This window comes from Fusarium proliferatum (assembly GCF_900067095.1).
Source record: "Fusarium proliferatum ET1 genome assembly, contig: FPRO_scaffold008, whole genome shotgun sequence".
Classification (NCBI taxonomy): Eukaryota; Fungi; Ascomycota; class Sordariomycetes; order Hypocreales; family Nectriaceae; genus Fusarium; species Fusarium proliferatum.
Window position 1 is genome coordinate 1,153,762 of NW_022194797.1, and position 22,116 is coordinate 1,175,877.

General features: G+C 48.3%; 12 protein-coding genes across 12 annotated transcripts; 4 read left to right on the forward strand and 8 right to left on the reverse strand.

The window, feature by feature from the left end:
- Positions 1 to 316: 316 nt before the first annotated feature.
- On the forward strand, positions 317 to 1,981 carry FPRO_14130 (uncharacterized protein; the record flags this gene model as incomplete). The annotated part of the gene is made up of 1 exon (XM_031219120.1): positions 317 to 1,981. One exon carries the CDS (start codon positions 317 to 319, stop codon positions 1,979 to 1,981), a length of 1,665 nt encoding a protein of 554 aa, XP_031084911.1.
- Positions 1,982 to 2,451: 470 nt separating this feature from the next.
- FPRO_14131 (uncharacterized protein) lies at positions 2,452 to 2,658 on the forward strand (the record flags this gene model as incomplete). Its single annotated transcript, XM_031219121.1, has 1 exon — positions 2,452 to 2,658. One exon carries the CDS (start codon positions 2,452 to 2,454, stop codon positions 2,656 to 2,658), a length of 207 nt encoding a protein of 68 aa, XP_031084912.1.
- A 536-nt stretch (positions 2,659 to 3,194) lies between these two features.
- FPRO_14132 (uncharacterized protein) lies at positions 3,195 to 4,330 on the reverse strand (the record flags this gene model as incomplete). Its single annotated transcript, XM_031219122.1, has 2 exons — positions 3,195 to 3,784; positions 3,835 to 4,330. 2 exons carry the CDS (start codon positions 4,328 to 4,330, stop codon positions 3,195 to 3,197), a joined length of 1,086 nt encoding a protein of 361 aa, XP_031084913.1.
- Positions 4,331 to 5,265: 935 nt separating this feature from the next.
- FPRO_14133 (uncharacterized protein) lies at positions 5,266 to 6,561 on the reverse strand (the record flags this gene model as incomplete). Its single annotated transcript, XM_031219123.1, has 1 exon — positions 5,266 to 6,561. The coding sequence occupies one exon, from the start codon at positions 6,559 to 6,561 to the stop codon at positions 5,266 to 5,268; it is 1,296 nt and encodes a 431-aa protein (XP_031084914.1).
- Positions 6,562 to 8,138: 1,577 nt separating this feature from the next.
- FPRO_14134 (uncharacterized protein) lies at positions 8,139 to 8,648 on the reverse strand (the record flags this gene model as incomplete). Its single annotated transcript, XM_031219124.1, has 1 exon — positions 8,139 to 8,648. One exon carries the CDS (start codon positions 8,646 to 8,648, stop codon positions 8,139 to 8,141), a length of 510 nt encoding a protein of 169 aa, XP_031084915.1.
- A 1,102-nt stretch (positions 8,649 to 9,750) lies between these two features.
- FPRO_14135 (uncharacterized protein) lies at positions 9,751 to 9,990 on the forward strand (the record flags this gene model as incomplete). Its single annotated transcript, XM_031219127.1, has 1 exon — positions 9,751 to 9,990. The coding sequence occupies one exon, from the start codon at positions 9,751 to 9,753 to the stop codon at positions 9,988 to 9,990; it is 240 nt and encodes a 79-aa protein (XP_031084916.1).
- Positions 9,991 to 10,296: 306 nt separating this feature from the next.
- On the reverse strand, positions 10,297 to 11,568 carry FPRO_14136 (uncharacterized protein; the record flags this gene model as incomplete). Its single annotated transcript, XM_031219128.1, has 1 exon — positions 10,297 to 11,568. The coding sequence occupies one exon, from the start codon at positions 11,566 to 11,568 to the stop codon at positions 10,297 to 10,299; it is 1,272 nt and encodes a 423-aa protein (XP_031084917.1).
- Positions 11,569 to 12,261: 693 nt separating this feature from the next.
- On the forward strand, positions 12,262 to 14,047 carry FPRO_14137 (uncharacterized protein; the record flags this gene model as incomplete). The annotated part of the gene is made up of 5 exons (XM_031219129.1): positions 12,262 to 12,559; positions 12,617 to 12,646; positions 12,700 to 12,877; positions 12,938 to 12,973; positions 13,033 to 14,047. The coding sequence occupies 5 exons, from the start codon at positions 12,262 to 12,264 to the stop codon at positions 14,045 to 14,047; spliced, it is 1,557 nt and encodes a 518-aa protein (XP_031084918.1).
- Positions 14,048 to 14,274: 227 nt separating this feature from the next.
- Positions 14,275 to 15,099, reverse strand: FPRO_14138 (uncharacterized protein; the record flags this gene model as incomplete). Its single annotated transcript, XM_031219130.1, has 1 exon — positions 14,275 to 15,099. The coding sequence occupies one exon, from the start codon at positions 15,097 to 15,099 to the stop codon at positions 14,275 to 14,277; it is 825 nt and encodes a 274-aa protein (XP_031084919.1).
- Positions 15,100 to 16,126: 1,027 nt separating this feature from the next.
- On the reverse strand, positions 16,127 to 17,164 carry FPRO_14139 (uncharacterized protein; the record flags this gene model as incomplete). Its single annotated transcript, XM_031219131.1, has 1 exon — positions 16,127 to 17,164. The coding sequence occupies one exon, from the start codon at positions 17,162 to 17,164 to the stop codon at positions 16,127 to 16,129; it is 1,038 nt and encodes a 345-aa protein (XP_031084920.1).
- Positions 17,165 to 18,109: 945 nt separating this feature from the next.
- Positions 18,110 to 19,093, reverse strand: FPRO_14140 (related to ketoreductases; the record flags this gene model as incomplete). Its single annotated transcript, XM_031219132.1, has 3 exons — positions 18,110 to 18,251; positions 18,365 to 18,733; positions 18,789 to 19,093. 3 exons carry the CDS (start codon positions 19,091 to 19,093, stop codon positions 18,110 to 18,112), a joined length of 816 nt encoding a protein of 271 aa, XP_031084921.1.
- A 383-nt stretch (positions 19,094 to 19,476) lies between these two features.
- FPRO_14141 (uncharacterized protein) lies at positions 19,477 to 21,520 on the reverse strand (the record flags this gene model as incomplete). The annotated part of the gene is made up of 4 exons (XM_031219133.1): positions 19,477 to 19,953; positions 20,005 to 20,410; positions 20,458 to 20,892; positions 20,943 to 21,520. The coding sequence occupies 4 exons, from the start codon at positions 21,518 to 21,520 to the stop codon at positions 19,477 to 19,479; spliced, it is 1,896 nt and encodes a 631-aa protein (XP_031084922.1).
- Positions 21,521 to 22,116: the final 596 nt, after the last annotated feature.

A 22,116-nucleotide genomic window follows, 5' to 3' on the forward strand; every position in this document is an offset into this window, starting at 1 on the left:
AGACGACAAAGCAACCAGCCAAGATCATGATCAGATTGATGCGAAGAGACCGACGAAATGCCCGACTTATAAGCGTTGAAAGCCTCACCATCCCACAGCGATTTCACATTGAAGTCGTGCTAGCCTGTCTCAAAAAGTTAATGAGAGAATCATTATATCTCACAAAATTCTCTGGACTCTCTGTCAACTGACGTGCATGGTCAGCTTATTTGTGACGTCACACACCTTGACCAAGCCAACGCGAAAACTTCACGCTGTAAGCTTGCTTCTGACAACACTCACACAAACGTTTGCTAACAATTCAAGGCCCAAAAACATGGAGACATCGAGACCCAAAGGTATTGAGCCCGAGAACCTCAGATTTGAGTTCCTTCTTCGTGATGTCGATGATGAGCCCTCGATTGCCGATGCACGCTCTCTCACCGAAGCTATTCGAAAATCCATCCAAACCGCCGTGAACTTTGCGGTGGTTGGCGAAGTCGGAGGTGCAACAAGGCTCCTTGAAACCCTTACGAGCAGAGGTCTCGATCCGTTTCAATACTCTGATTCGGAATATCCGTTCTTGAAGCCTTGCATGTTTTTCGCCTGGGAGGCAACATCGTCTTGGCCTTCTTGGGTGCCTGAGGAGGAACGCACAGAAGAAAAGCTTCAAGAGCTTGAGATCGACGGAAGAAAGCATTGGCTCGAGCGATTCAGTCAGGAATGGGAGGTGACGGAAGAAACTGCCGAAAAGGCCTTAGACATGGCGTATAACGGGCTGACTACGAACCTACCCGACTACAATGGAACGCTCGCCGGACAGGTCATACAGGCAGAAGCAATGACCGCCAACGGTGATTTCTCATATTCAGCGAGTCCAAACGGTCCGATGGCTATTAGATACATGAAGATAGCCATGTGGTGGCGTCAAGGCATTTTCCCTTACCCATTTGTTCAGCTGTACCGCACCGGTGGGTTGATGATTGCCCTGGATATATACCTACGTCTTGGCAAAGACGAAAATGCTCGGGAGCTATTTATGAAAGTTTGTGATCGTTTTCACACGGAAGAACAAGTTGAGCAGCTCTCCTGCTCTCGAGCGGCGTGGAAGCAGATCCTTGCTGCTCCCGAGCGGCCCCTTCTGGACTTTCTCAACATCCACGCAGCCAAGATCCGGCCAGCCGTAACTCGTGCCTGTCAGGTGGTCGAGAACCGTCTACAGAATGGACCGAGGCGTCGATATGCAGGCCAGTCTATTGAGAAGCTGGTCCATATCATCAGCCAGAATACGTTCATAAACTGCCCCTACGACAGGTTGGATGCCTATCGTCCGCATGGCAACCCCCGGAATCGACCCCAGCATGCGAATGGTCTACTTAGACGGGGATGTACACTTTCAGGTATACGAGCTCTGGAGGAGCGACTGGGCGTGACTCTTCCTGAAGACTATAAAAAGTTCCTCAGCATCACTAATGGTCTTGATTCAGTGTGGGATGGCCAGAATCTCGTAGACTACCTGGCTGGTGCCCAGGAGGTCAATTGGCAAGAGATCGACTTTCTCGAAGGCAATGAACTTCCTCTATTGAATGACGGCGAGCCACTAGCATGGATGAAGAACATCCTGGAATGGCCAAAGATCGAAAAGCCTCGGTGTATCTGTCTCTCGGGCGATATTAACCACGAAGAAAAGGCTGGTCATTTCTTCCTCATAGGTCAGAATCTCCTTCAGCCAGCTAAAGATTATTTCTTCAAGACATATGAGGAAAGGAATGACACCCAACGCCGTGAGCTTGACCGACTTGTTCAAGAGACATACGGGAGCATGGAAACTTTCAGGAATCTCGAATGGGCACTGATTAGTTGGACTGCATGGGACTTCACTGTTTACCCGTATAATGGACTGCGAGATTTCTTGGAACAGATGGCTGAGGCGTCTTTGCGGCAGGAGAGGCCTTGGCTGAATATGTTTGAGCCGAGATTTAGGAAGATGGCAAATGCGTGAGTCTGAGAAGTCAATCTCAGCTTCGGATAGGAGCGAACTACCTCTATGAAGCAAACCCGCAGGATGCCGGGCAGATCCCCATGGACTCCTGTGGCCTGATCATGGATACCTCGACCGTAACCTTGGCTCAAAGTCAACAGAACCTAGCTCTGGATTTAAAAAGGAAAATGGGTTCCAGTTTGCTTGAGATACGTCTTGATGTGATATCCACAAGGGTATGACTTTTAACAGAGGATGTGTGATGCTATGATAGCAAAATTATAGGTGCTCGCCAAATAGCTTCGTCTCATATCCCACTTAATCTTAATCATATTGCAGTGAATCAGACACCCGCAAAAGGTATAAATATCGAACCATTCATTTGCAGAACCTTTCCCATCCCAAACAAACACCTCAAGATCAATAAATCTCTTTCAAATCGAAGCCAAATAATAGTTCAGCATATAGAAACCACCTTTGGCCCGTTAGAAATGTGTATCAAGGTGCAAAGAAAGTATTCCTGCAGAAAATGCTACCTTCACCTCAAGGATGAATGGGACGACATTGCCTGTGCTAAGGCGAGGGAGAAGGGTGGTGCCATCGGCGCTTGCGGGAACCCGGTGTCAGTCCAGAGGAAGGAGATAGAATCCATATGTGACGAGTGCTTGAAGAAGCAGAAGAAGAAGCGAGGTTATTAAGGGCAAGCGTGAGTAAGGATATCATGGTCCAGCTGTAAACCTCTATAGTCTAGTTGTCACCGAGCACTGACGTCCTCGCTACACATAAACACATCGAATAGCACTGATAGCTAGTTCCCTACTTCTTTTATCCCGTGACTCGTGCATCTCTAGTATCATGAATAACATTTGGTACTAATACGAGGTCAGGTCGAGAGCTGCACATTTTGGATGATGGCAGCCACTTTATTCATTAACGTGCTTTGTGTCAGCGTGGGGGAAGTTATAATCGCGACGAAATGATGTTTTGCTCACCGATCAAAGGTCATTCAGCGTCGTGGTTCATCTGTGATTCACTATGCATAGTTTTTATTGTGAAACGTAATCCTACCAACACAATACGGCTTATCCTACGTTAAGCACGTCATCACGCCGCACAGCATCACAACAAGACAGAAGGACATGAGGGTGAACGGAAAACAGGTCATCAACCCTGCCCCATATTCCAGACGTCTAGATACCAATCTAAAGACAACCGCCAACACAATGATATTGACCTATCCAAGCTGCGCTGATGCCACCGGTTTTGGCTGACCCAGAATCACATCAATGACTTTATGGTCATCATAAGTGGCAACAGTTCGCTCACACAAAGCTGCGACACGCTCCTTGCTTTGTAGCCCATCTGGGCAAATGAGCCAGATTACATTGGTCATGAATGACCGCTTGTACTCAAGCATAACCTCAGGGTCGTTATGCCGGTCAAACTTGGGACCTCCAAGTTTGTGAAGTGTCTCAAGATAGTGATCCAATATCTCCAGCTCATGGGCCCTGCGATCTTCCACGCTGAGCATGGCCGTCATGTGATACACGACATCATGGAAGCATGAACCAAAGTGGAAAGCTGACCAGTCTAGGAAGCCGATGCGGTTATCAGCTGTGAAATAGATGTTTCCGATGTGAGTATCCCCATGCAGCAGGGTTCGGAAACGTGAGTTTCGCTCAGCGTAGTAGCGATCTAAGGCTTCGTTACATCGAGCCCCGTCCATTAGATACTCCGGGAGCTGGGGGCGGCCGGGTCTTCTAACCACTTCATCCCACGATCTGCACATGAATGTCATGGCAGGATCGTAGTTGTTCCAGATCCCTGTAAGATTGTGAGACATTGGTAACGGAAATATTCACAAAGGTTCTTACATGGATGGTCCTCCTGACTCTGGCCCCAGTACTGAGCATGCAGACCTGCCAGCTGCTCAACACCATTCTTGACTTTATCAACCGAATATGAAGCAACTTCAGCCGGAAAAGTGCAACCTTCGCTGACAAGATCGTTCATGATCGCAATTCCCTGCTTCTCGTCTGTTCCACTCCACCAGCCTCTTGGAAAGATCATATGGCTGACGTTCGGAGCAACCTTACTGAAGAACTCTGCTTCTCGTTGGGCCAGACTGACGGTCCATGGCTGAGCCTCGATCATCTTGGGATCAAACACTCCCTTAACGCAGATATTGACCGGCCTTTCTTGATCTGTTTCATTTTCGTAGGTAATTGTGTAGAATAGCTTACTTGCGGTTCCCCAGATGTTACGTGTATTCTCTATTGATTTGATCTTGTGCCCAAGCTTCGCACTGAACCACTGGGGAGTCAGATCAGAGGGGAGGGTGGGGAGTTGCTCGGGCGTTGATTCAGACATGGCTGCAAATATTTCCAGTTTCTTACGTTCACTGCTTGTTTCGTATCGGTGCTGGCTTATAAGGCAGTCAGCATCTGACTCTCACTCCTGCAACCTCTTTTATCCGGATCATCAGCCAAGAGAGGGGTGTCAGCATTGATTACGTACATGCATCCGAATACTAACAAGTGCTTATTGAGAAGTGAGTTATTATCGCCAACAAGAGCAATAGATGGAGAATTTATCCTGCCAAGAAGCTTGACTGGATAGGTGTCCTGAACACGGTTTGTCAGTGTAAGAGCGGAAGTTAGAGACTGCAACAAAACAACTCAACCTTGTTACGGAAGAAGCTAAGCTCACCGAGAAATTCGGTCTTGAACCAATGCGCGGATTTCCCGGGTCCGGGTCTTTTGCAGAGTGGCATCAAGAGTGGATTGCGCTCGGGCTGTGACCCATGGCAAGCCAAGCAGATTCACTACGCACCCAATGAGATGACAACTACTAAGAAGCTCAGATTTACCAATGTCTCAAGTGCATCACTGAAAGGGCAACTATTTTTAGGGAGTCTAACGATCAGAAATAAATACTCCGCTGCAGCATTATACTCCGGCGATAGTGACAAGGGGATGCGACTCGGAGCTCGAGATGCGGTTTCAGATCGGTTGATCTTATCGTAGATATATGAAACCATCGAAACAGTCAAAATGGACTAGCATAGATAAGAAGTTTCTTAATTAGGAAACGGAGAGATTCAAATTCAGATATGATATCAATTTAAAGATGAAACTAACTAACGAGTGAATATTAAAGCCCTGCTATAGAAACGGTTGGTTGTGATGCACGAGACAAGGGGTAGTGAATGGGAAACGACAGTATATGCGAGTAGTAGTGTAAAACATTTTTATGTTCCTTTATGCAATTTAGAAGTCTAGTTATGCTGCGCTGAAATGATCGACTCAGTGATCCTCGACATCCTCATCCCGTCCTGGGTACATGATGTCTTGGGAGAAGACAGCCCTAACGTGGCTGTAGAAAATGAAAACAAAAGCGGAGAGAATGATGACGCTCATTCCAGTGGCGACCCATCCGATGGCCTTGCTGCCAAGGGATCTGGCGATAGAGATAGTAGCGAGAGTAAAACCAGTATTGGGGAAAACCATAGCCCACCATCCGAGGTGAAAGTACTTAGGGGGAGACTGAATAACAGCAACAGCCGCGATGCCAAACCACCACAAACTCAAAGCCCAAAGGAAGATGGCGCTCATAGTAGCTATCAACCGAACCATTCCGACATTGATAAATGTTCCATCTTGGATGAAGTCGATGTCTTCAGGCAACCCTTCAGCCATGCCTATCAAAGCCAGGGCAGTGAATGCAGGTGGCCCAACACACATGAAAAGGCCTGGGCGATGTTCTCTGTTAGGTAGGCCTGCTTGCATCAGGCGCCCAATCATATGAGCATACATCATAACGGCAACGCTGAGTCCAAGGCCTTGGCAGGTTAGTCCTGCGACAATGATCGGTACTGCAGCAACGTGAGGCTGAGTCTCAGCGATGACAGATGCGATGGTGCCCGAAAGCATGATAGGAAAGATGGGCAAAATCCAAGTGGGCATCATAGTGGTGAGAGAAAAGCTATGAGCGGCAAATACATAGCTGTACTGTCCTATAGATAGGATCAGGGTGACGACAAGGTAGCCCCAGAAAGTTGCCTGGACAGCCCAAACCAGGTTTGAATTGTCCTTCGGTATCGCATACCGATCGGTACTGGTAATGATAGTGGCTATAGATAAGAAAAAGGTAGGCAGGAAGAAACCTTCTCGTGGATGTGTCATGGACTTGGCAAATGACCCTGGGTGAAGGAAGAACCGTGACGCCATCGCCGTGGTCACACAAGTAAATATTATGAGGTTGATGATATAAATAACCAGACCAATAGTCTTGAGACCTGGAAATTGGTTCGGTTGAGCGAAGAAGAGAAGTGATAGACCGCCAGTACTCATGGGCAGTGTATACCAGGCCCAGGTGAAATGCTTCATGCGTTGACGCAAGCCAAGTTTAGGTCGGTTCGGGTCGTAAATGTCGAATGAAGGATGTTGGTTTGCATCCTTGATGTGCGTCGGTGTTGATGTGCCGGACTCGATATCGGTTGAGGCTCCGGACATGAGATCTGATGGTGAGTTTGGTCGATGTGACTCACGATGGTTGCGTTGAGTGGAGAGGTTGTCGAGGTTGTAACTGTCGCGATCCATGTTGGGTTCATGTATCCTCGTATCGTGATGCGCCATGGTAATGCAGAAATATTTTGTGTGAACTAAGCTGAAAGAGAGATGGAAGGAAAAGCGAAGAGAGTCCCACTGATGTATGTAGTCGCCGACTCCTACTTAAGAGTTCCAAACTAGAGCTGAGGCGTTCTGCTGTTGTTCCAGCCAGAGCGGTAGATATTCAGGGGCTTGGCACTAGGTATAAATATTCGTCAACGGCGATAAGAGCCCAAGCACTATCGCCATCGTCTCGGCACTTTTGCAATTGTCATTACGAATCTCACATGCCTGCACTTTACTGGATACCAGATCTTCATTACTCGTTTCTTAGACGTGACACGCAAACTAGACTAATTTTAGTGACGGGCGCGACAACGGGTAACGTCTGAGCCGCACAACGTAGCAAGGCTGCTGGCCAACGAAGTCTCGTGTATAAGATATGAGACCCAAAACGTTGGGATAGCTCCTGAGCTGTCCCTTGCTGTATATCAGTGCGATCGTCTTGAAGATCAACGGTGAGCCAATAGATATGCCCTGCACGTCCCGCTTTGGTCGTCGTACTCGTCACCTGACTCGTACAAATGCTAATGAGGCTTAAGCTTAACCTTGTCGGTGGAGAAAATGGAATGAGAGCCGCTGGATCCCATTGGGTGTAGATATCGAACACTTGGACGTGAGCAGGGAGTGTAGATTGCGGCCTAAATTAGTATTGAAGGGTTTGAGGTCGCGTTTGAAGATCGTCCTCAAACTTGTTTCGATAGGGGGGCTGTGGTATTGGTTGCGGCTCTTACGGGATCGTGTTCACCTGCGATCTGTCGCGTTTCATTTCGTATGCGAGATAAGTAGACTGCCGTCTTGGTCAACAGATCGTCGCAAATGATGGCATTTGGCGTTGTCGATGGTGGCTTGGAGACACGGCAGAGGCGCTCAACATCCCTGCAATGGATGCCACGTCGCAGGCGGCTCAAAATTCCCAAGACTTTTAAGCCACGCTGGGCATTCTTTTGAGTTTCGGGCGTACCGGGCAGATCAATAGAACATTCCACGGACGTAAAAACTCTTTCACATGCTGCAAACATATTGAAAACTCCATGGAGTCGGCGATAAACAGCCCCGGCTCGCGTTAATTGGGAACTGTACCGGGTTTCACGTCCCGCGTTCAGACCGTCCCGGGGCTCCAGTCGGTCTCCAGTATCTCTATATTTAAGTTTAAATAAATAGAGGCCCGCGGACTGTATTCAGCAGGTGCTTGGGCGCTTCGGAGTCGCCATGTATCACATTGAAGTTCTCCACCGAATATCGACATAAAGTGTTTCGCGATAACGGAAAAGTCCGGAACTTTTGCACCGAGGGCACGTTTCTGCCTTGCTATTTGCAGTGCTGTTTCGACTTGTTTGATCGCCAAGACACCAATTTGTTTGACCGCGAATCCACCAATCACACCGGAAGCGTCATAGAATTCTGGTCTGTGATAAAACAACACCTTACAAAAATAGCAGAAAAAACATCATTTTCACAAGATCATAAGTATTCAGTGGCTCCGGCCATCACCCTCAACCGCTGCACTACCCAGTAGCGTCAAAATCGACCTCTTCACCCTGGCCATTTCTGGCGACACGTTCCTTCGCGATGGCCGCCATCTTCAAGACAGCCGTGCTATCAGCGAACTCTATGACCCTGCTTATCTTCGTACCGTCTCCAGTAAGATAGAAAATCCAAGAAAACTCTAGATGTAGAGTCTCGCCATGATGGTAGATCATGTCTCCACTGCTTTCAACTGCCGCGCGCCGGGCCTCAACGTCGATCGTCAAGTGCTTTGACACGGTGTTGTGAACGCCGCCAAGAGAAAGATCGTCGGCGTAGAGCTTCTCGTAGATATCATTGGACATTAGAAACTTTTCCGGAAGGCCGAGCGCCTTGCACAGTGAAGCGGGAAGAAGTTGGCGAGTGCATTCTGGAGTAACATCGCGGTTGATGACGGTCGGATCCTTGGTTTTTCTCCCGTCCTCGTAGCTCGCGAGGAAGCTATTCACCGTAGTTTCGATTTGCTTCCTAAGGTCTGAGTTGGCAGACATTGTGATGATAAAGTTCTGTAGCTTCAGTCAATGCACAAGCGGTGAAAAGGAGAATGTCAAGTCAGAAAGAAGAGAGAGTCCGGCCGTTGCCCCTCAGGTATATCACTTCTAGTTGCTCACATAAGCTGACGACAATGGTGGTCAGATCAAGTTGAATCCTACTTCAGAAACATTTCCCGGCCCGCGCGGTTACTCTAATACGAAGGGAAAAAGATATTAGGCATGGGCAAAAGCCTTGACCTTCGCTCTGGCTTTCATGATGGAGATCTCTTCCTCGGGGTGATGTGTCCTTGTCCGCGTCGCCTAGTATCTATAACCGATAAAACAATGTCTACCAATTATACTAGGGCCTTATCGACTGCCATTTCCTTTATAATATATAGTTAAAGGGCACGAATTGTTTAAAGCCAGATCTTGGTACTTTGTAGCAAAGGTGACTGTTGTTTAATTAATACTTTTAATGGCCAGATGTTGAGTACCGGGTAATTCGAGTCTTGAGGACGTCAGCCCCTGCCAATGCTGAGTCATCGTAGCTAATCACTTGGATTGAGCACTGATATACGTACGAGCATCCTTTTAAGGAACATCTCTCTCGCTATTAGCAGAGACTGCGTGTTCATGATGCAAGCCACGAATGATCCTGAATCGGCATTGTTTCTTGTCATTATGTTCCACAAAAACAGTCCCATGACGCCAAAAATATTAGCTTTGTCAAACCTACAAACCCTCATCATCAATATTGATCTTGTCTGTGATGAGTTGACGATCTGGACATTTGGCTGTGTTGAAGCCTCTTCACTTTTATATGGTCGGAATACTTCTCGAATGACTTCTGCCCCATGAAACTGAAACTGAAAGATGATTCAGCTGCAGTTTCTATGTCCAGTAGCAAATCTAGAGCGTCTGAAATCACATGATCTCTGATTCACAGAGTTTCTTCAGATATATAATGGTCGAAGACATTTATCGATCTCAGATCCTTGGTCTTCTGCAACATATATGCATGTAAGAGAACGGAAGAGACAACCCAGCCAAACCAAATCCAATTCTGCCAGAAGAATCAAGTAGGTAATCACCAGCTAGCACGAAGATCATGCTCATCATGGGAGCCTTCAACCCAAACAATGTTCCCACGTGGACGCACTATATCTCTAAACACCTGATCATCACTAATGAGACGTTTTTTGATGGCCTTGAATGGATCTACGGGAAAAAGGCTGATGGGACGCCAAACTACGGATGGAAAGATGAGGGAGACAAGTTCAAGGTTACAGTCTTCACAGAAGAACCAAAGGATTTGAAGGAGAGGTTACAGACCATCGGACAGATTGAAAAAGACTAATCCTCCTCGGGATGCGTTATATTGGCCGCAGTTGAATTAAGAGTTATGTTTCTTCGAGAAACTCAGATTCAGTCGAGAAGGAAAACCTGGTAGGAATAACACTGAATATGAATTTGGCCTAAGCTACGAGAAAAGCTTACTCAAGGAAGCGTTCTCTTTGTAGTGAGAAACCAGTTTCGGTGTCATAGTAGGTACACTGTAGACACTACAGTATAAAATTAAAGAAATTTGAAGAGACTATTGTATAGGTACATGGAAGTCGTAGTATGACTTTTCTGCCCAAGTTCGGCGAACATCGCCCAGTATCTACCATCGAGGGATCTTCTCTGAGAAGTCTGGTTGAAATCTCTTCATATACGTAGTATCATCACGCTTCTTCAACCCACAGTCCAGGTACTGTTGATGAAGATTTGCCAACCTCTCTCTGTCTAACTCAATGCCCAGACCTGGCACCGTCGGCACAACAACACCACCATCCTTCCACTTCAATGCGCCGTCAACAACAACGTCTTCATCTCGGCGCTTCCAAGGCCAGTGCGTGTCGCAGGCATAATCCAGGTTTGGTGTTGCGGAAGCAAGATGCGTCATGGCGGCGAGTGAGATGCCCAAGTGACTGTTGGAATGCATTGAGAGGCGCAGACCCCAAGTCGCACAGATGGATGCTAGTGTTTGTGACTTACGAAGGCCTCCCCAGAAGTGATGATCAGATAAGATGACTTGTACAGCGTTCTGGAGAATTGAAGGTGGTAGATGGTCGAAAGCGACGACTGCCATGTTGGTAGCTAGGGGCATCGATGCTTCTTTAGCAACAGCAGCCATTCCCTCGATCTCCCCAGCTGGATCTTCCAAGTACTCAACAATACCGTCAAGCTCTTTTGCAACCCATTTTGAAGTCTCAACAGTCCAGGCAGCGTTTGGATCAAGTCTCAGCGGCAGATCAGGAAAGGCTTCATGGAGAGCTTTGATCGCGGCGACTTCCTCTGCAGGAGGAAAGACACCCCCTTTGAGCTTGATGGCCTTGAAGCCATACTCGTCAATGATCTTCTTGGCCTGCTTCACCACTCCTTGCGGGTCTAGAGCAGGGCCGTATTCATCATCTTCGTGACCAGGATGTCCGCCCCATTTGTAGAAGAGGTAGGCTGAGTATTGGACTTGGTCTCTCACACGCCCACCGAGAAGGTCACTGACAGATATTCCAGCCAATTTGCCTTGTAAGTCGAGACATGCGACTTCGAAAGGCGAGAAGACCTTGTCGGCGACTGAGGCGGTGGTCACCATGCCTCCCATGCCATCTCCACCTGTATTGGTGTCTGTCTTGAGCGACTCAACACATTTTTGGTAGATGACGTTTGTGCTGTAGATAGAAAGGCCTTTGATACTATCCGCTGCTTTTTGCAAGCGGTTTAGATGTGCTGAATCTCCATATGATTCACCAAGACCATATGAGTCTTCTGTGATGATCTCGATGATGCTGCGTAAGGCATATGGCTCATGTACACCCACGCTGTTCAGCAGGGGCATATCATGGAAGGCCACAGGGGTGATGACAATGTCTTTGATGATGCTTCGTTGAGCCATGACTGTGATTCTGTGTGTATTCTGTGATTGTTGAGTCTACTGATAGCAACTGCATTGTTTGAGTGGTGGACTATTTATCCCGGGATTGTACATGGTTGAGCTGTCATGTCATAGCTGTTTGCGGGGTAAACATCGTTTCCTTTGAATAACCATCATGGGTATCATGCGTGGTTACTTGGTGTAGTGCTCCATGAGTTGTGATCATTTCCGGATCAAGAGGATAAGGCACATCGGACATGTTTCCTTGAGAGATTGATGTGGCTGGTCACAGATCCGTCACGGATAATGTCTTCAGTGGGTGCTTTTCCGCTAATGAGCACTTCCGTCGATCCCCCAGGAGATGGCGTTGGGCGTTGGGGGTGATATTTTCCGTGCAATGAGACCATCAGAAATCATACCCCGCACTTGGCAAGCATGGGCGCTCCGCTTTGGGTGTCGCCAAGCCTGGGGTTACACTGGCTTTCGTCTGGGGAAGTGTGGGGCACCCGCTTGAGCTAATCTGTGCAATCAATGACCTCCTCTCTTTTCCAGATCGTGGTCTCGACTATAATACCCAGCCTGCTTCAGCATTTCCAAGGCTCGGTCATTCAGCATCACAACTCTTGAGGTTCAAGTCCTCTCATTTATCACCCGTGTTCGCAGCCTAAAGCGTAATCTTATAGGCGGCAGTCCCAGAGTAGCAACACGTTCATCATGGCTCCTCGAAGTTCAATCTCCAAGAGCGACATTGAGGTTGGCGACCATAAGCCCGACCATCTCGAAAACACCTCCGAAGCCATCGAAATTGCCGGTTTTCGCGTCTTTGGTTTGAGCCCTGAAGATGCCGACTTCTACAATAGCTACACAGAGGAGCAGAAGAAGAAGGTCTTCCGTAAGGTTGATGTTCGACTTGTCCCGATGCTCGCTCTGCTCTATTTGATATGCCATATCGATCGCGCCAATATTGGCAATGCGAAGATTGAGGGCATGGTCGAGGATTTGGGAATGACAGGTGAGTCTCCTGTGTGTTGAGGCGAAGAAGTTTGTTGACATCTTGACCTTATCACAGGTGTTCAGTACAACACCATCCTGTCAATCTGTAAGTTACGACAGCACTTGCCGATTCGATCACTGTGAACTAAATTTTGATAGTTTTTGTACCTTACGTCCTTCTTGAAGTCCCTAGCAATATTCTTCTGAAGAAGTTCAAGCGCCCATCGATGTATCTTGGTATTCTCTGCGTCTGCTGGGGTATCGTCATGACTTGCACCGGACTTGTCCAAAATTTCGGTGGACTCATGGCTACTCGAGTTCTTCTGGGTATTTTTGAGTGAGTAAAGTGATCATTTGGACCCGATGTACTGGTGCTGATACTGACGCCTTGATTCAGGGCCGGATTCTTCCCTGGTGCTATCTACCTGTGCAGGTAAGTTCAACAACCAGATGTCGACACAAAAGAAAAACGATATTCTAACAGCTTAATAGTTACTGGTACCTTCCGAAGGATCTCAGCGTGAGAATTTCTTATTTTTATTGTGCCAGTGCCTTATCTGGTGCCTTTTCTGGTCTCCTCGCAGCTGGAATCGCTGAGATGGATGGTATCGCCGGTCTCGAAGGTTGGAGATGGATCTTCCTTCTCGAAGGAATGGCTACAGTTGTTCTCGGTGTTGCCTGCTTCTTCCTCCTTATCGATACCCCTGCTCTGTCTACGCGATGGTTGAACCCCGAGGAGATCCGATTCCTTGAGCTCTCCATGTTCATCAAGCAAGGAGGAGGCTTCCAAGAGGAATCGACAGTGAGATGGAAAGATATTCGAATGGTGCTCACAAACTGGAGAGTCTACGTCCAGGCTTATTTCCTTTTGTGCCAGTCTGCTCTCTCTTACGGTACCAAGTTCACCCTGCCAAGCATCACCAAGGCCATGGGATTCAGCAACACGAACGCTCAGCTTACCTCGGCTCCTCCTTACGTCGCCGCTGCTATTTCTGCCATTGTTTTTGCCAAGATCTCTGACCGATTCTTCTGGCGTATGCCCTTCGTCGCCATCCCTATGGTTATCGTCACAGTTGCATACTCGATCATGATTTCTCTCAATGGGCAACTCGAAGCTAAGAAGGGCGTTGCTTACTTTGCTGTTGTTCTCGCTGTCATTGGTATTTATCCCATTCAAGCCGCCGCTGCCTCGTGGAACGCCAACAACATCGCCCCTTCATCTCGACGTGCCATTGGTATCGCTCTGATGAACTGTGTCGGCAACGTTGGTGGAATCGTCGGTAGTTTTATGTATCTTGAGAAGGAGAAGCCCAAGTATTACACTGGATTTGGTTTGTCGCTTGCTTTCGGAGGTACTGGCTTGATCGTTGCTTTCCTCCTGGAGTGGAGCTACAAGATCGCCAACGCTCGCAAGGCCAAGATTGCCGAGGAGGCTAAGAGGAAATACACTGAGGAGGAGCTGTTTGACATGGGAGACAGGTCGCCACTGTTCAAGCATGTACTCTAGACAGTGGGCTGCGTGGATGGACTGTGGAGTGGATACGAACACTGGTGATAGTGGTTCGAATCACTTTCTTGTGTGAGCGTTTCGAAGTCAGTGGTGGGAAACATAGTTGGATTATGATATTATGAAGGATACAAACGAGTACTATACTTAATTAAAGATAAGGAAGCCTTCCAAATGATATGCGCCTATCATACATAAACCACATGGAACAATGTAGCCAAACGTCCTTAACCATCAAGGGCACATACTCCATTCTGGCAGACGCAAACACCGGGAAGAACACACAGATCCAAATTCGCCACGCAATCGGAAGGACCTCCGCATTGAACCTGATCGACACAGAGACCCTGCTGGCAAGTAGCGCCAGCTGAACACCCATTATTTGACTGGCAGAGTTGCAGATCAGACCGTGGTGTGCATTCATTCGTCGATTGGGGGCATTCGCAGAGTCCTATAGTACAAATAGGGTTGACAGATAAGAGGCAGTCGTTTATGTCAACGCAGGAGTCTGGTTGCTTTGAAGCGACATGACAGAAACCAGAGTCGGAGCAGGTTTGGCCGGGGATAGTACAGTCGCTGTTATCGGAGCATGGAGAGCCCTGACTATTGTCAGGAACACAAGTGCCGGCATCGCAGATGGGTTTGGCCCCGCCGTAAAGAGCCTCGCATTCGGCATTTAAAAAGCACTCGTCCGGCACAGCAGCTGCAGTGGTGGTTGTCGTAGCTGGGGCTGTCGTCGTGGTGTCATCGAAAACCTCGGTAGTCGTAGTGATCGACAGCAAGGTCGTGGTGCCATCGCTTAGAGTTACGGAAGTTGAGATGTCCTCGGAGATAGAGGTTGTTTCAGTTGTGGCGGCAGAAGACCCAACGGTGAATGTAATCTCGACGGCTGTTGTGGTGGTGGTGTCTTGAACAACCTGGGTAGTTGTGGTGCCATCGGCCAATGTCTCAGACGACGAGACAGCATCAGAAATAGTTGTCGTTTGCGTTGTAATGACAGAATGCTCAGCCGTGGTGGACAGAGTAAGCGTGGTCTCTGAGCTGCTTGACATAGCGCTCTCAGTGGTCGAGACAGATGAGGGACGACATGGCCCAGCGTTAACGTTGTGGATAGCCAAAACAGCCAACGCGCTGGCAAGAAATGATGACGAAACCATGTTTAAAAAGCGAATGACTTAGGTGAGTTACAAAATGAGCGATAATTGATGTTACGGTCTAGGGAAAGGTTTGGGAACTGTAAGAGTTTTAATGCTCCCCTATCCCGTCTTGTTTTCTTTTTGTCGATAAATTGGTGGCGATGTAAGCTTATACTCTAGTGGGCGTTAGCAGGTCTTTGGGGCTGATCAACGAGCCTAGAACGCGGATGGCCATGCATGAGGTGCTTTATCGCAGAAATACCAAAGACGTCATGATATGGACTTTTAAATGCCCCAAAGAAATCGCTATAGTTGGGGCATTGTCGTTTAGAAATGTTGGTTTGATTGAGGCAATGGAACTTTTCGCAAGTGGTACTGATGCAATGGACTTTGTGCTGTCAAACAGCAAGCTTACCCCTGTGAGCTGGCAGATCGAGGCGCTGAGACCGCTGATGGTTTTGAGCGCTAATGCCAATAGCTCGAGCTTAGGCGCATACGAAAATACAGACAGAGTCATCCCTTTCAAACGAAATATTTATTCAAGTTAACCAATACCGTTCTCGCAAAAGTCTCGCAAAAGAATTTTGCCTTTTGGCGCTCCAGATATGCGAGGATTGGTTAAATCAAGAATCATTGCTGCTGCATTAGCATAGAGGCACCTCTGGCACCCAAAGTGGGCATTGACACCAGGCCGGCAGGATACCTTTACCAAGCTAGGGCACCTCACAGGCACCTAGGCCACTGTAGTATCCTGGGGCAATCCATTAGACCCACCAAACTCTACTACGGCACTGGCGCGTCTGTCGGATCGGATTCGACACTGAGAAACGTCACCGGTATCGAGATAATTAGTGAACATACATATTGCTTGTCTGTTGCGGGCTGTATTGAATCAATGTTCAATCGTAGAATATTTATGCTATTTAACTTGTATATAGGTGCTTTAATGCACCGCCACGCCGTTTGATGTTCCATTCATGATCCCATTCGATACTCCATTCGTTACGCCGTTGGATTTGCCTTTCTCAGCCGGTAGCTTGAGCGTGGCTTCAAACTCCAACATTTCAGAAATTTGTGACTCAATACTCTTCTTTGCAGCATCCGTAGGCTCCACGTATGGCCTTCTGGGCTTCAACTTCCCTGCAGCGCCCTTGATACCAGCGGCCTTGGCTGTGCTCAGAGTTGCTGCGTACTTGACTGATGCAATTCCAGCCTTGCAAGGCTGCTCAGCCAGCGCCGCCTTCTTGTGCAGAGCCATGGCCTCTTGGAACTTGCCCTCTTGGTAGAGGTTATAGATATGCACGATCGTCTTGGGGACAACGTTGGCAAAACCTGCAATCGTGCCATGAGACCCAGCAGCCAGGCCTCCTATCAAGAAGTCTGATTGGCCACCGTAGATTGCAAAACGTTCCTCGGGAAGCTCTGCAGAAAGTCGCGTTATCTTTGCGACAGCTCCGCAAGTCAGCTTGACGCCGACAATATTGCTATGCTTCTTTGCTAAAGCGGCAATGGTGGCAGAATCCAGGTCGATACCGTTACAAACGACGGGGAAGTTGTAAATGACGATAGGTAGTTGACTGCTTTTTGCAACATCGTCAAAGAAGTTGTTAATGACCTCTGGTGTTGTCTGCTTCCCAAAGTAGGCCGGAGGAAGCAGCAGGACATAGTTGGCTCCAGCATCAGCTGCGTCGTTGATGAACTCCAAGACCTGCTTGGTTGAATGTCCACCAACGCCGGCCATGATAGGGAATGATGGTCCACATGCTTGACGTGCTGTCTGTAACAATGCCTTGCGCTCTTCGCGCGTCAAAAGGAAGGTCTCGGCATTTGTTCCGAGCACGACAAGGCCTGCTAGACCGGTCTTAGACAGATAAGAGTAATATGCTGCTTGTGCCTCGGTGTCTAGTGTATCTGTCTCATGGTCGAAAAATGTGATTGCTGGTGCCCAGACGCCGCTTGGTGGAGCTTTATAGAAGGACATGATGACTGTCGAATCAACTTCACGAAATGGAGTTGGAGTGTTGTGTATTGCGTATAGTAAAAGCAAACTAGAAGGGCGTTTTTGGAAGATTACAAGTACTTAAAGCCTCTGGACTGTGGCTTAGATGGGATTTTGCCTCAATATCTTTCTTCCGTTTTTGCTCTGGCTTCTGGGGCCGACCATGATATGAATCAGTGATCTCCACCCGCGGATGAGAGACGCAGTAGTCACCAGTTTTCATTCGCCAGGTCGCCTGCAGACTCTTGAATAAGTGCAGTGGTCAGCAGATCATGCCCGTTTATCCAGATGCGACGCTGGATAATCAGCAACGGGAATGCGACATACACATGCTATGCCGTCTCGAGTCATGGGGCTAGGGAGCTGTAGCGGAAAACCGGACCATGAGGTGGTTGGGAATGTCGCTTTTCCGACAAGCGAGAGTGAGCATGGCCGATCCCCGCAAAGCGTTGGCCCAACGCGACGCTACTCCAACTGCACTTGACTCGGTCTGGGCCCGGTTTTACAAGGGAAAATACCCGAAGCCGAGTACTCGATTTGCCGAGAAAAGTATGAGGTTGCGGGCGGAAGCGCGTAAGATACGCGGGTGCTCTAGATTAGGTTGAATGCATGCAGAGACAAGGTAGTCGGTCATCCTGTATGGCCTTAGGACCGGAGATGTTTGCCCAAGTCCGACTAGCCATTTGGAAGATGCGAGTGACTACTTTTAGTTTTCGGAAGACCTCACTGAAGCGACAGAGAGTAAGGGAGTAGGAAAATGGTCTTCATCACTCCTTTACTGATGCAATGCTGGGCAATTGTGAAAAATGATTAAAGATCTTCGTACGAGTCTTGAACAACGCCAATTGCCACTAGATCACGTGAGAATTTATACCTTGAGGGTGTCTATTTGTATTGATGTCTTGTTCTATCTATGATACGTAGCTCCTAGCTCTTTCTGTGCATAATCGTAGCCGCAGCCTGGTGGTTGGGGAATATCAAGGTATCAGCAATGACTACATTCTCCCTTCTGCCAGCAGCAAATACAATCGCTTCAGCAATATCATCTGGTGTCAAAGGCTCACAGCCACTATCACTGGTTAGCTCATTGTTCAGAAAAAGTCTGGTGTTTGATGGGATTGAAGCCTCTTTTGACCTCATAACCTCATCAAAACAAAACCATCTGGAGAGGTGCAAACTTACGCATAGACTGCATCGGCCTTTTCTTTATTCCCGTAGAATCTGACTACTGAGAACTCGGTCTCCACTTGGCCAGGGTCGATTCTGATGACTCTGATGCGTTTTGAGATAAGCTCCTTTCTCAGACTCTCAGTGAACGAGTGGATGGCAGCCTTGGTCGCACAGTAAATGCTACCGCCAACGTAAGGCTCACGACCTGCGATAGAGCCAATGTTGATAATGTCACCAGCTCCTTCACCATCGTTACGCTTCAGCATAATAGGCAGGATAGCTTGTGTCATATTGATCAAGCCTGTGACGTTGGTAGCAAACATGACGTTGATGTCTTCTTCCTTGATCTCAGGAGCCTTATCAACGCCCTTGACAAGACCGCTGCAAGAAGAAGTCAGCTTATCACCTTTTCAATCTTTGCAGTAGAGAAACTTACGCATTGTTGACCAAGACATCGATCTCACTGAATTCTGCAGGAAGCTTGCTCACGAAAGAGCGCACCTCTTCAGGCTTGCTGACGTCCAGTTGGACGGGGTGCACTTTGACACCATCGCCAACTTCTTTGACAATATCTTCAGCGATTTGACGAAGACTATCAATTCGTCGCGCAGTCAAGACCAACTTCAGGCTCTTGGGGCTGGTGCGGGCGAACTCGAAGGCTGTGGCCTTGCCGATACCGGAAGACGCTCCGGTGATGAGAATTGTCTTGCCTTCGAGGCGCTTTGAGACTGCGGATGCCATTTTGGGAAGTGGGATATGTTGCTACCTTCAAAAACAATTAAAGGGCTAATTCGATGTTAAGGCCAGATAATAAGTGCCTCTGACAGCTTCAACAGGCTGACTTTATTCGCCTTAAGGAACGGCAAGGATGAACATGAAAGCTAAAGTGAGGTACCCCTCATCCGCTCCAACCAAGATCTCCAGCGGATTAGTCACCGGGCGTCGAGAACTGGACACAGCTCCTCATATTGGGTTTTCCGATGCAGCTTCGGCTTTAGATCCGATAACTGGAAAAGGAAAGGTCTTATCCGTTGCGCTCGGCAAGATAGCTCGATTAAATTATGCATTTAGGGTAACATTACTCGGCCCATCAGAGGCCGAATGCCAAGCTTATCACAGTGCTCCTAAAGCCGAAAGACCTCATCATCAAGGAAAGCATCCAGGTTGCCTAATCCTGATGAAACCATGCTGGCAAATTGACCCCAGCCCGTCCCTGAAAAGTCAACACCAGACATGCCATTAAAGTCCAACCCCCCGTTCTCCCCCATCAAGTCCGTATAAGAAGTTTTGTCGCTCGGCGTATCCATCGGTATGATATTGGATTGAAAAGCGCTGTCTTGTGCATGCCCTTCTAGACTCAGACTAGCAAACACGTTTGGATGCATCCGATTCACCTGGCGTAAGGCCTCCACCCTTAGTTCTTCCAGCAGGAAGCAGTATCGTTCTGATAATGAGCCCTTCTCGACCATTGTTGACATGTGCGATTGGCATCGAACTGCAGCTGTAAAGTATTCACTATATGTCTCAGGAGGTGATGCCCATTTCTGGATCACGTAGATATACAGAACCATGGCTGCAGTAAAGGCAAAATATGCCGTAACCTGATATCAGTTGGTCAGTTTTGATATCGGAAAGAAATTGGTTGCACAGACCCAGAATGCCCGGAACATTTGTCCGTTGTCGGTCATCTCATCGATCAGGCCAACTGTTTGGATGGCAGCTTCGAGGCACCTTTGAACGCTCTCTTGGGTTGCAGCATCGTTCTCACTGCCCCTCCTATTCTGACGTGAGATCCTTGCGAAATTGTTTAGGACGGCTTGTCGATGCGTGAGTATTATGGCATGCCAATATGTCAAGTTCAGAACGTTGCGTTGACGTTGAACGATCGGGACAAGGAACGAGGTACTGAAGTAGTCGGCATCGAGAAACTGGGAAAACTCAGCCCGCCAGTCTGCGAGGGCTTTTGAGACGAGCTGTGTTTCCTCTAGGCGCTTAGAGATTGAGATAGGCTTAACTGAGTAAAGACCACGCAATATTTGACCTATGATGCGTGCAAGCCTAGGCCATGAGTTAGCTTGTAGTTGCAGATTAGATGGAGGCATTACTTCATATGTCCAAGCGGAGCAAGCATAACCGAGTAGCCTTTAGCTGACCCAGCGAGATTTATATGATCCTTTGTTATATCATTATCATCGACACAAGCTGGAAGCTCCGTATCGATATCGTCATCGTGAAAGTTGCGTGGTCTGCCCAGCGATACGCTGAGATATGCATCGAGAGTGTATGCGCACCAGAAGGTTCTTCGACGACTTTCGACTTCAATATGGTTCAGCCCGCTTATAACGCCGGGTCGTTTGTTTCGATTCAGTCCGATAGCAAGTGCTAGGTTTGTGACAATGCCGAATTGACTCCAACAGTGATTGACCCGGGATTGCGTTCCGAGGTAGTAACATTGTAGAAGACGAGCCTGAACGCTGGTAAGTCGTATTGAACCACTTTCCTTTGAGAGTTGATGTTCAGCTGCCAAGTAATACCGGGAACTGGGAAGTGATTAGCACAGAAGGTAGTCGAGAAGAGTCACCCGCCTTACCTCAGATCGGATGGTCCAGGTCTGTCATTCTCAGGCATGTAGACTCTCGCATGCGCCAAGATCATGAAGAGCAAAGCGACTTTGGCAGCAGAGTTGTTCGGATCACGCATAGTCCCTAGCGTCTCATAGAACTCCGCGAACCATTCCTGAATCGTGGGTCGGTGAAGAAAACGGTAGGTCGGCATAGCAAAGTCGAAGTAACGATCCACCAAGCGCTGAGCATCCTCTTTCGGAAGCATCATACAAAAGTTCGGATCATAGTCAGGGTTTTGAAGAGGTGCATCACCAAACGTAAAGATGCTTCCTGGTCCAGAGAATGATATTGCTTGATGCATGCGCTTCTGAACCCTGAGTAGGAATGACACTCCAGAGGCCGGGCCGATGTAGTGACCCTGAAGATCCTCCTGAGACGGCTCGGGGGACTGTTGCACCGACGTTACAGCTCGCGAGCCCGTGCCGCTCTGCTCCATGAGATGGGATGAAATGCTATAGTCCTGCAGCTCTATACTTTGGTTGGTAGCATTTGCCATGTATTGCTGCGTCAAATCCGTAGGGCTGGTGTCCTCGCTCCGAGGCATCGTATCTTGAGCCGAGACAGTTATGCTCTCACGTCTCGCCTCGTCTGCTGAGGGTATTACCGGCAGACGCCCTCTCGCATAAGCCGAGTCAAAGGTGCAAGAGGCCCCTGTCCGGGTACAGAACTTGCACGGCTGCATGCCATTGCATTTGATCTTCCGCCTAGGTACACAGATTAGCTCGCGGTTGATCTACGTGAGAATGCCTAGGGTTGCGTTACTTCTTGCATCCATCGCATGCCCTTGTCACCCTGACTCTCTCAGCATTCTTTTTCCGCTTCTTCGCCGCATGTATGCTGTTTGTATCTGACGGTGTTGGGAGTATGGAACGCTCTGAAGTCATTGGAGCCACGTCTATCCACTCGCGCAAAGGTGTTTTCTTTTTTTTGTGAACTGAGGCTGTACCGAACGGAAAAGAGAGGATGAAACTGGGCAAGACTGAACGGAAAAGCGAATCCGGGGATGAGACATGGATAATTGTCCTCATGAGTTCGACCCCGCAACCTGTGTCACGTGTATCCCTCTCGGAGGAGGAAGAAAAAACTCAAGACCTAATCCTAAATGACAAAAAGACTTAGGTAAGGTTTAGGTAGCGTGGT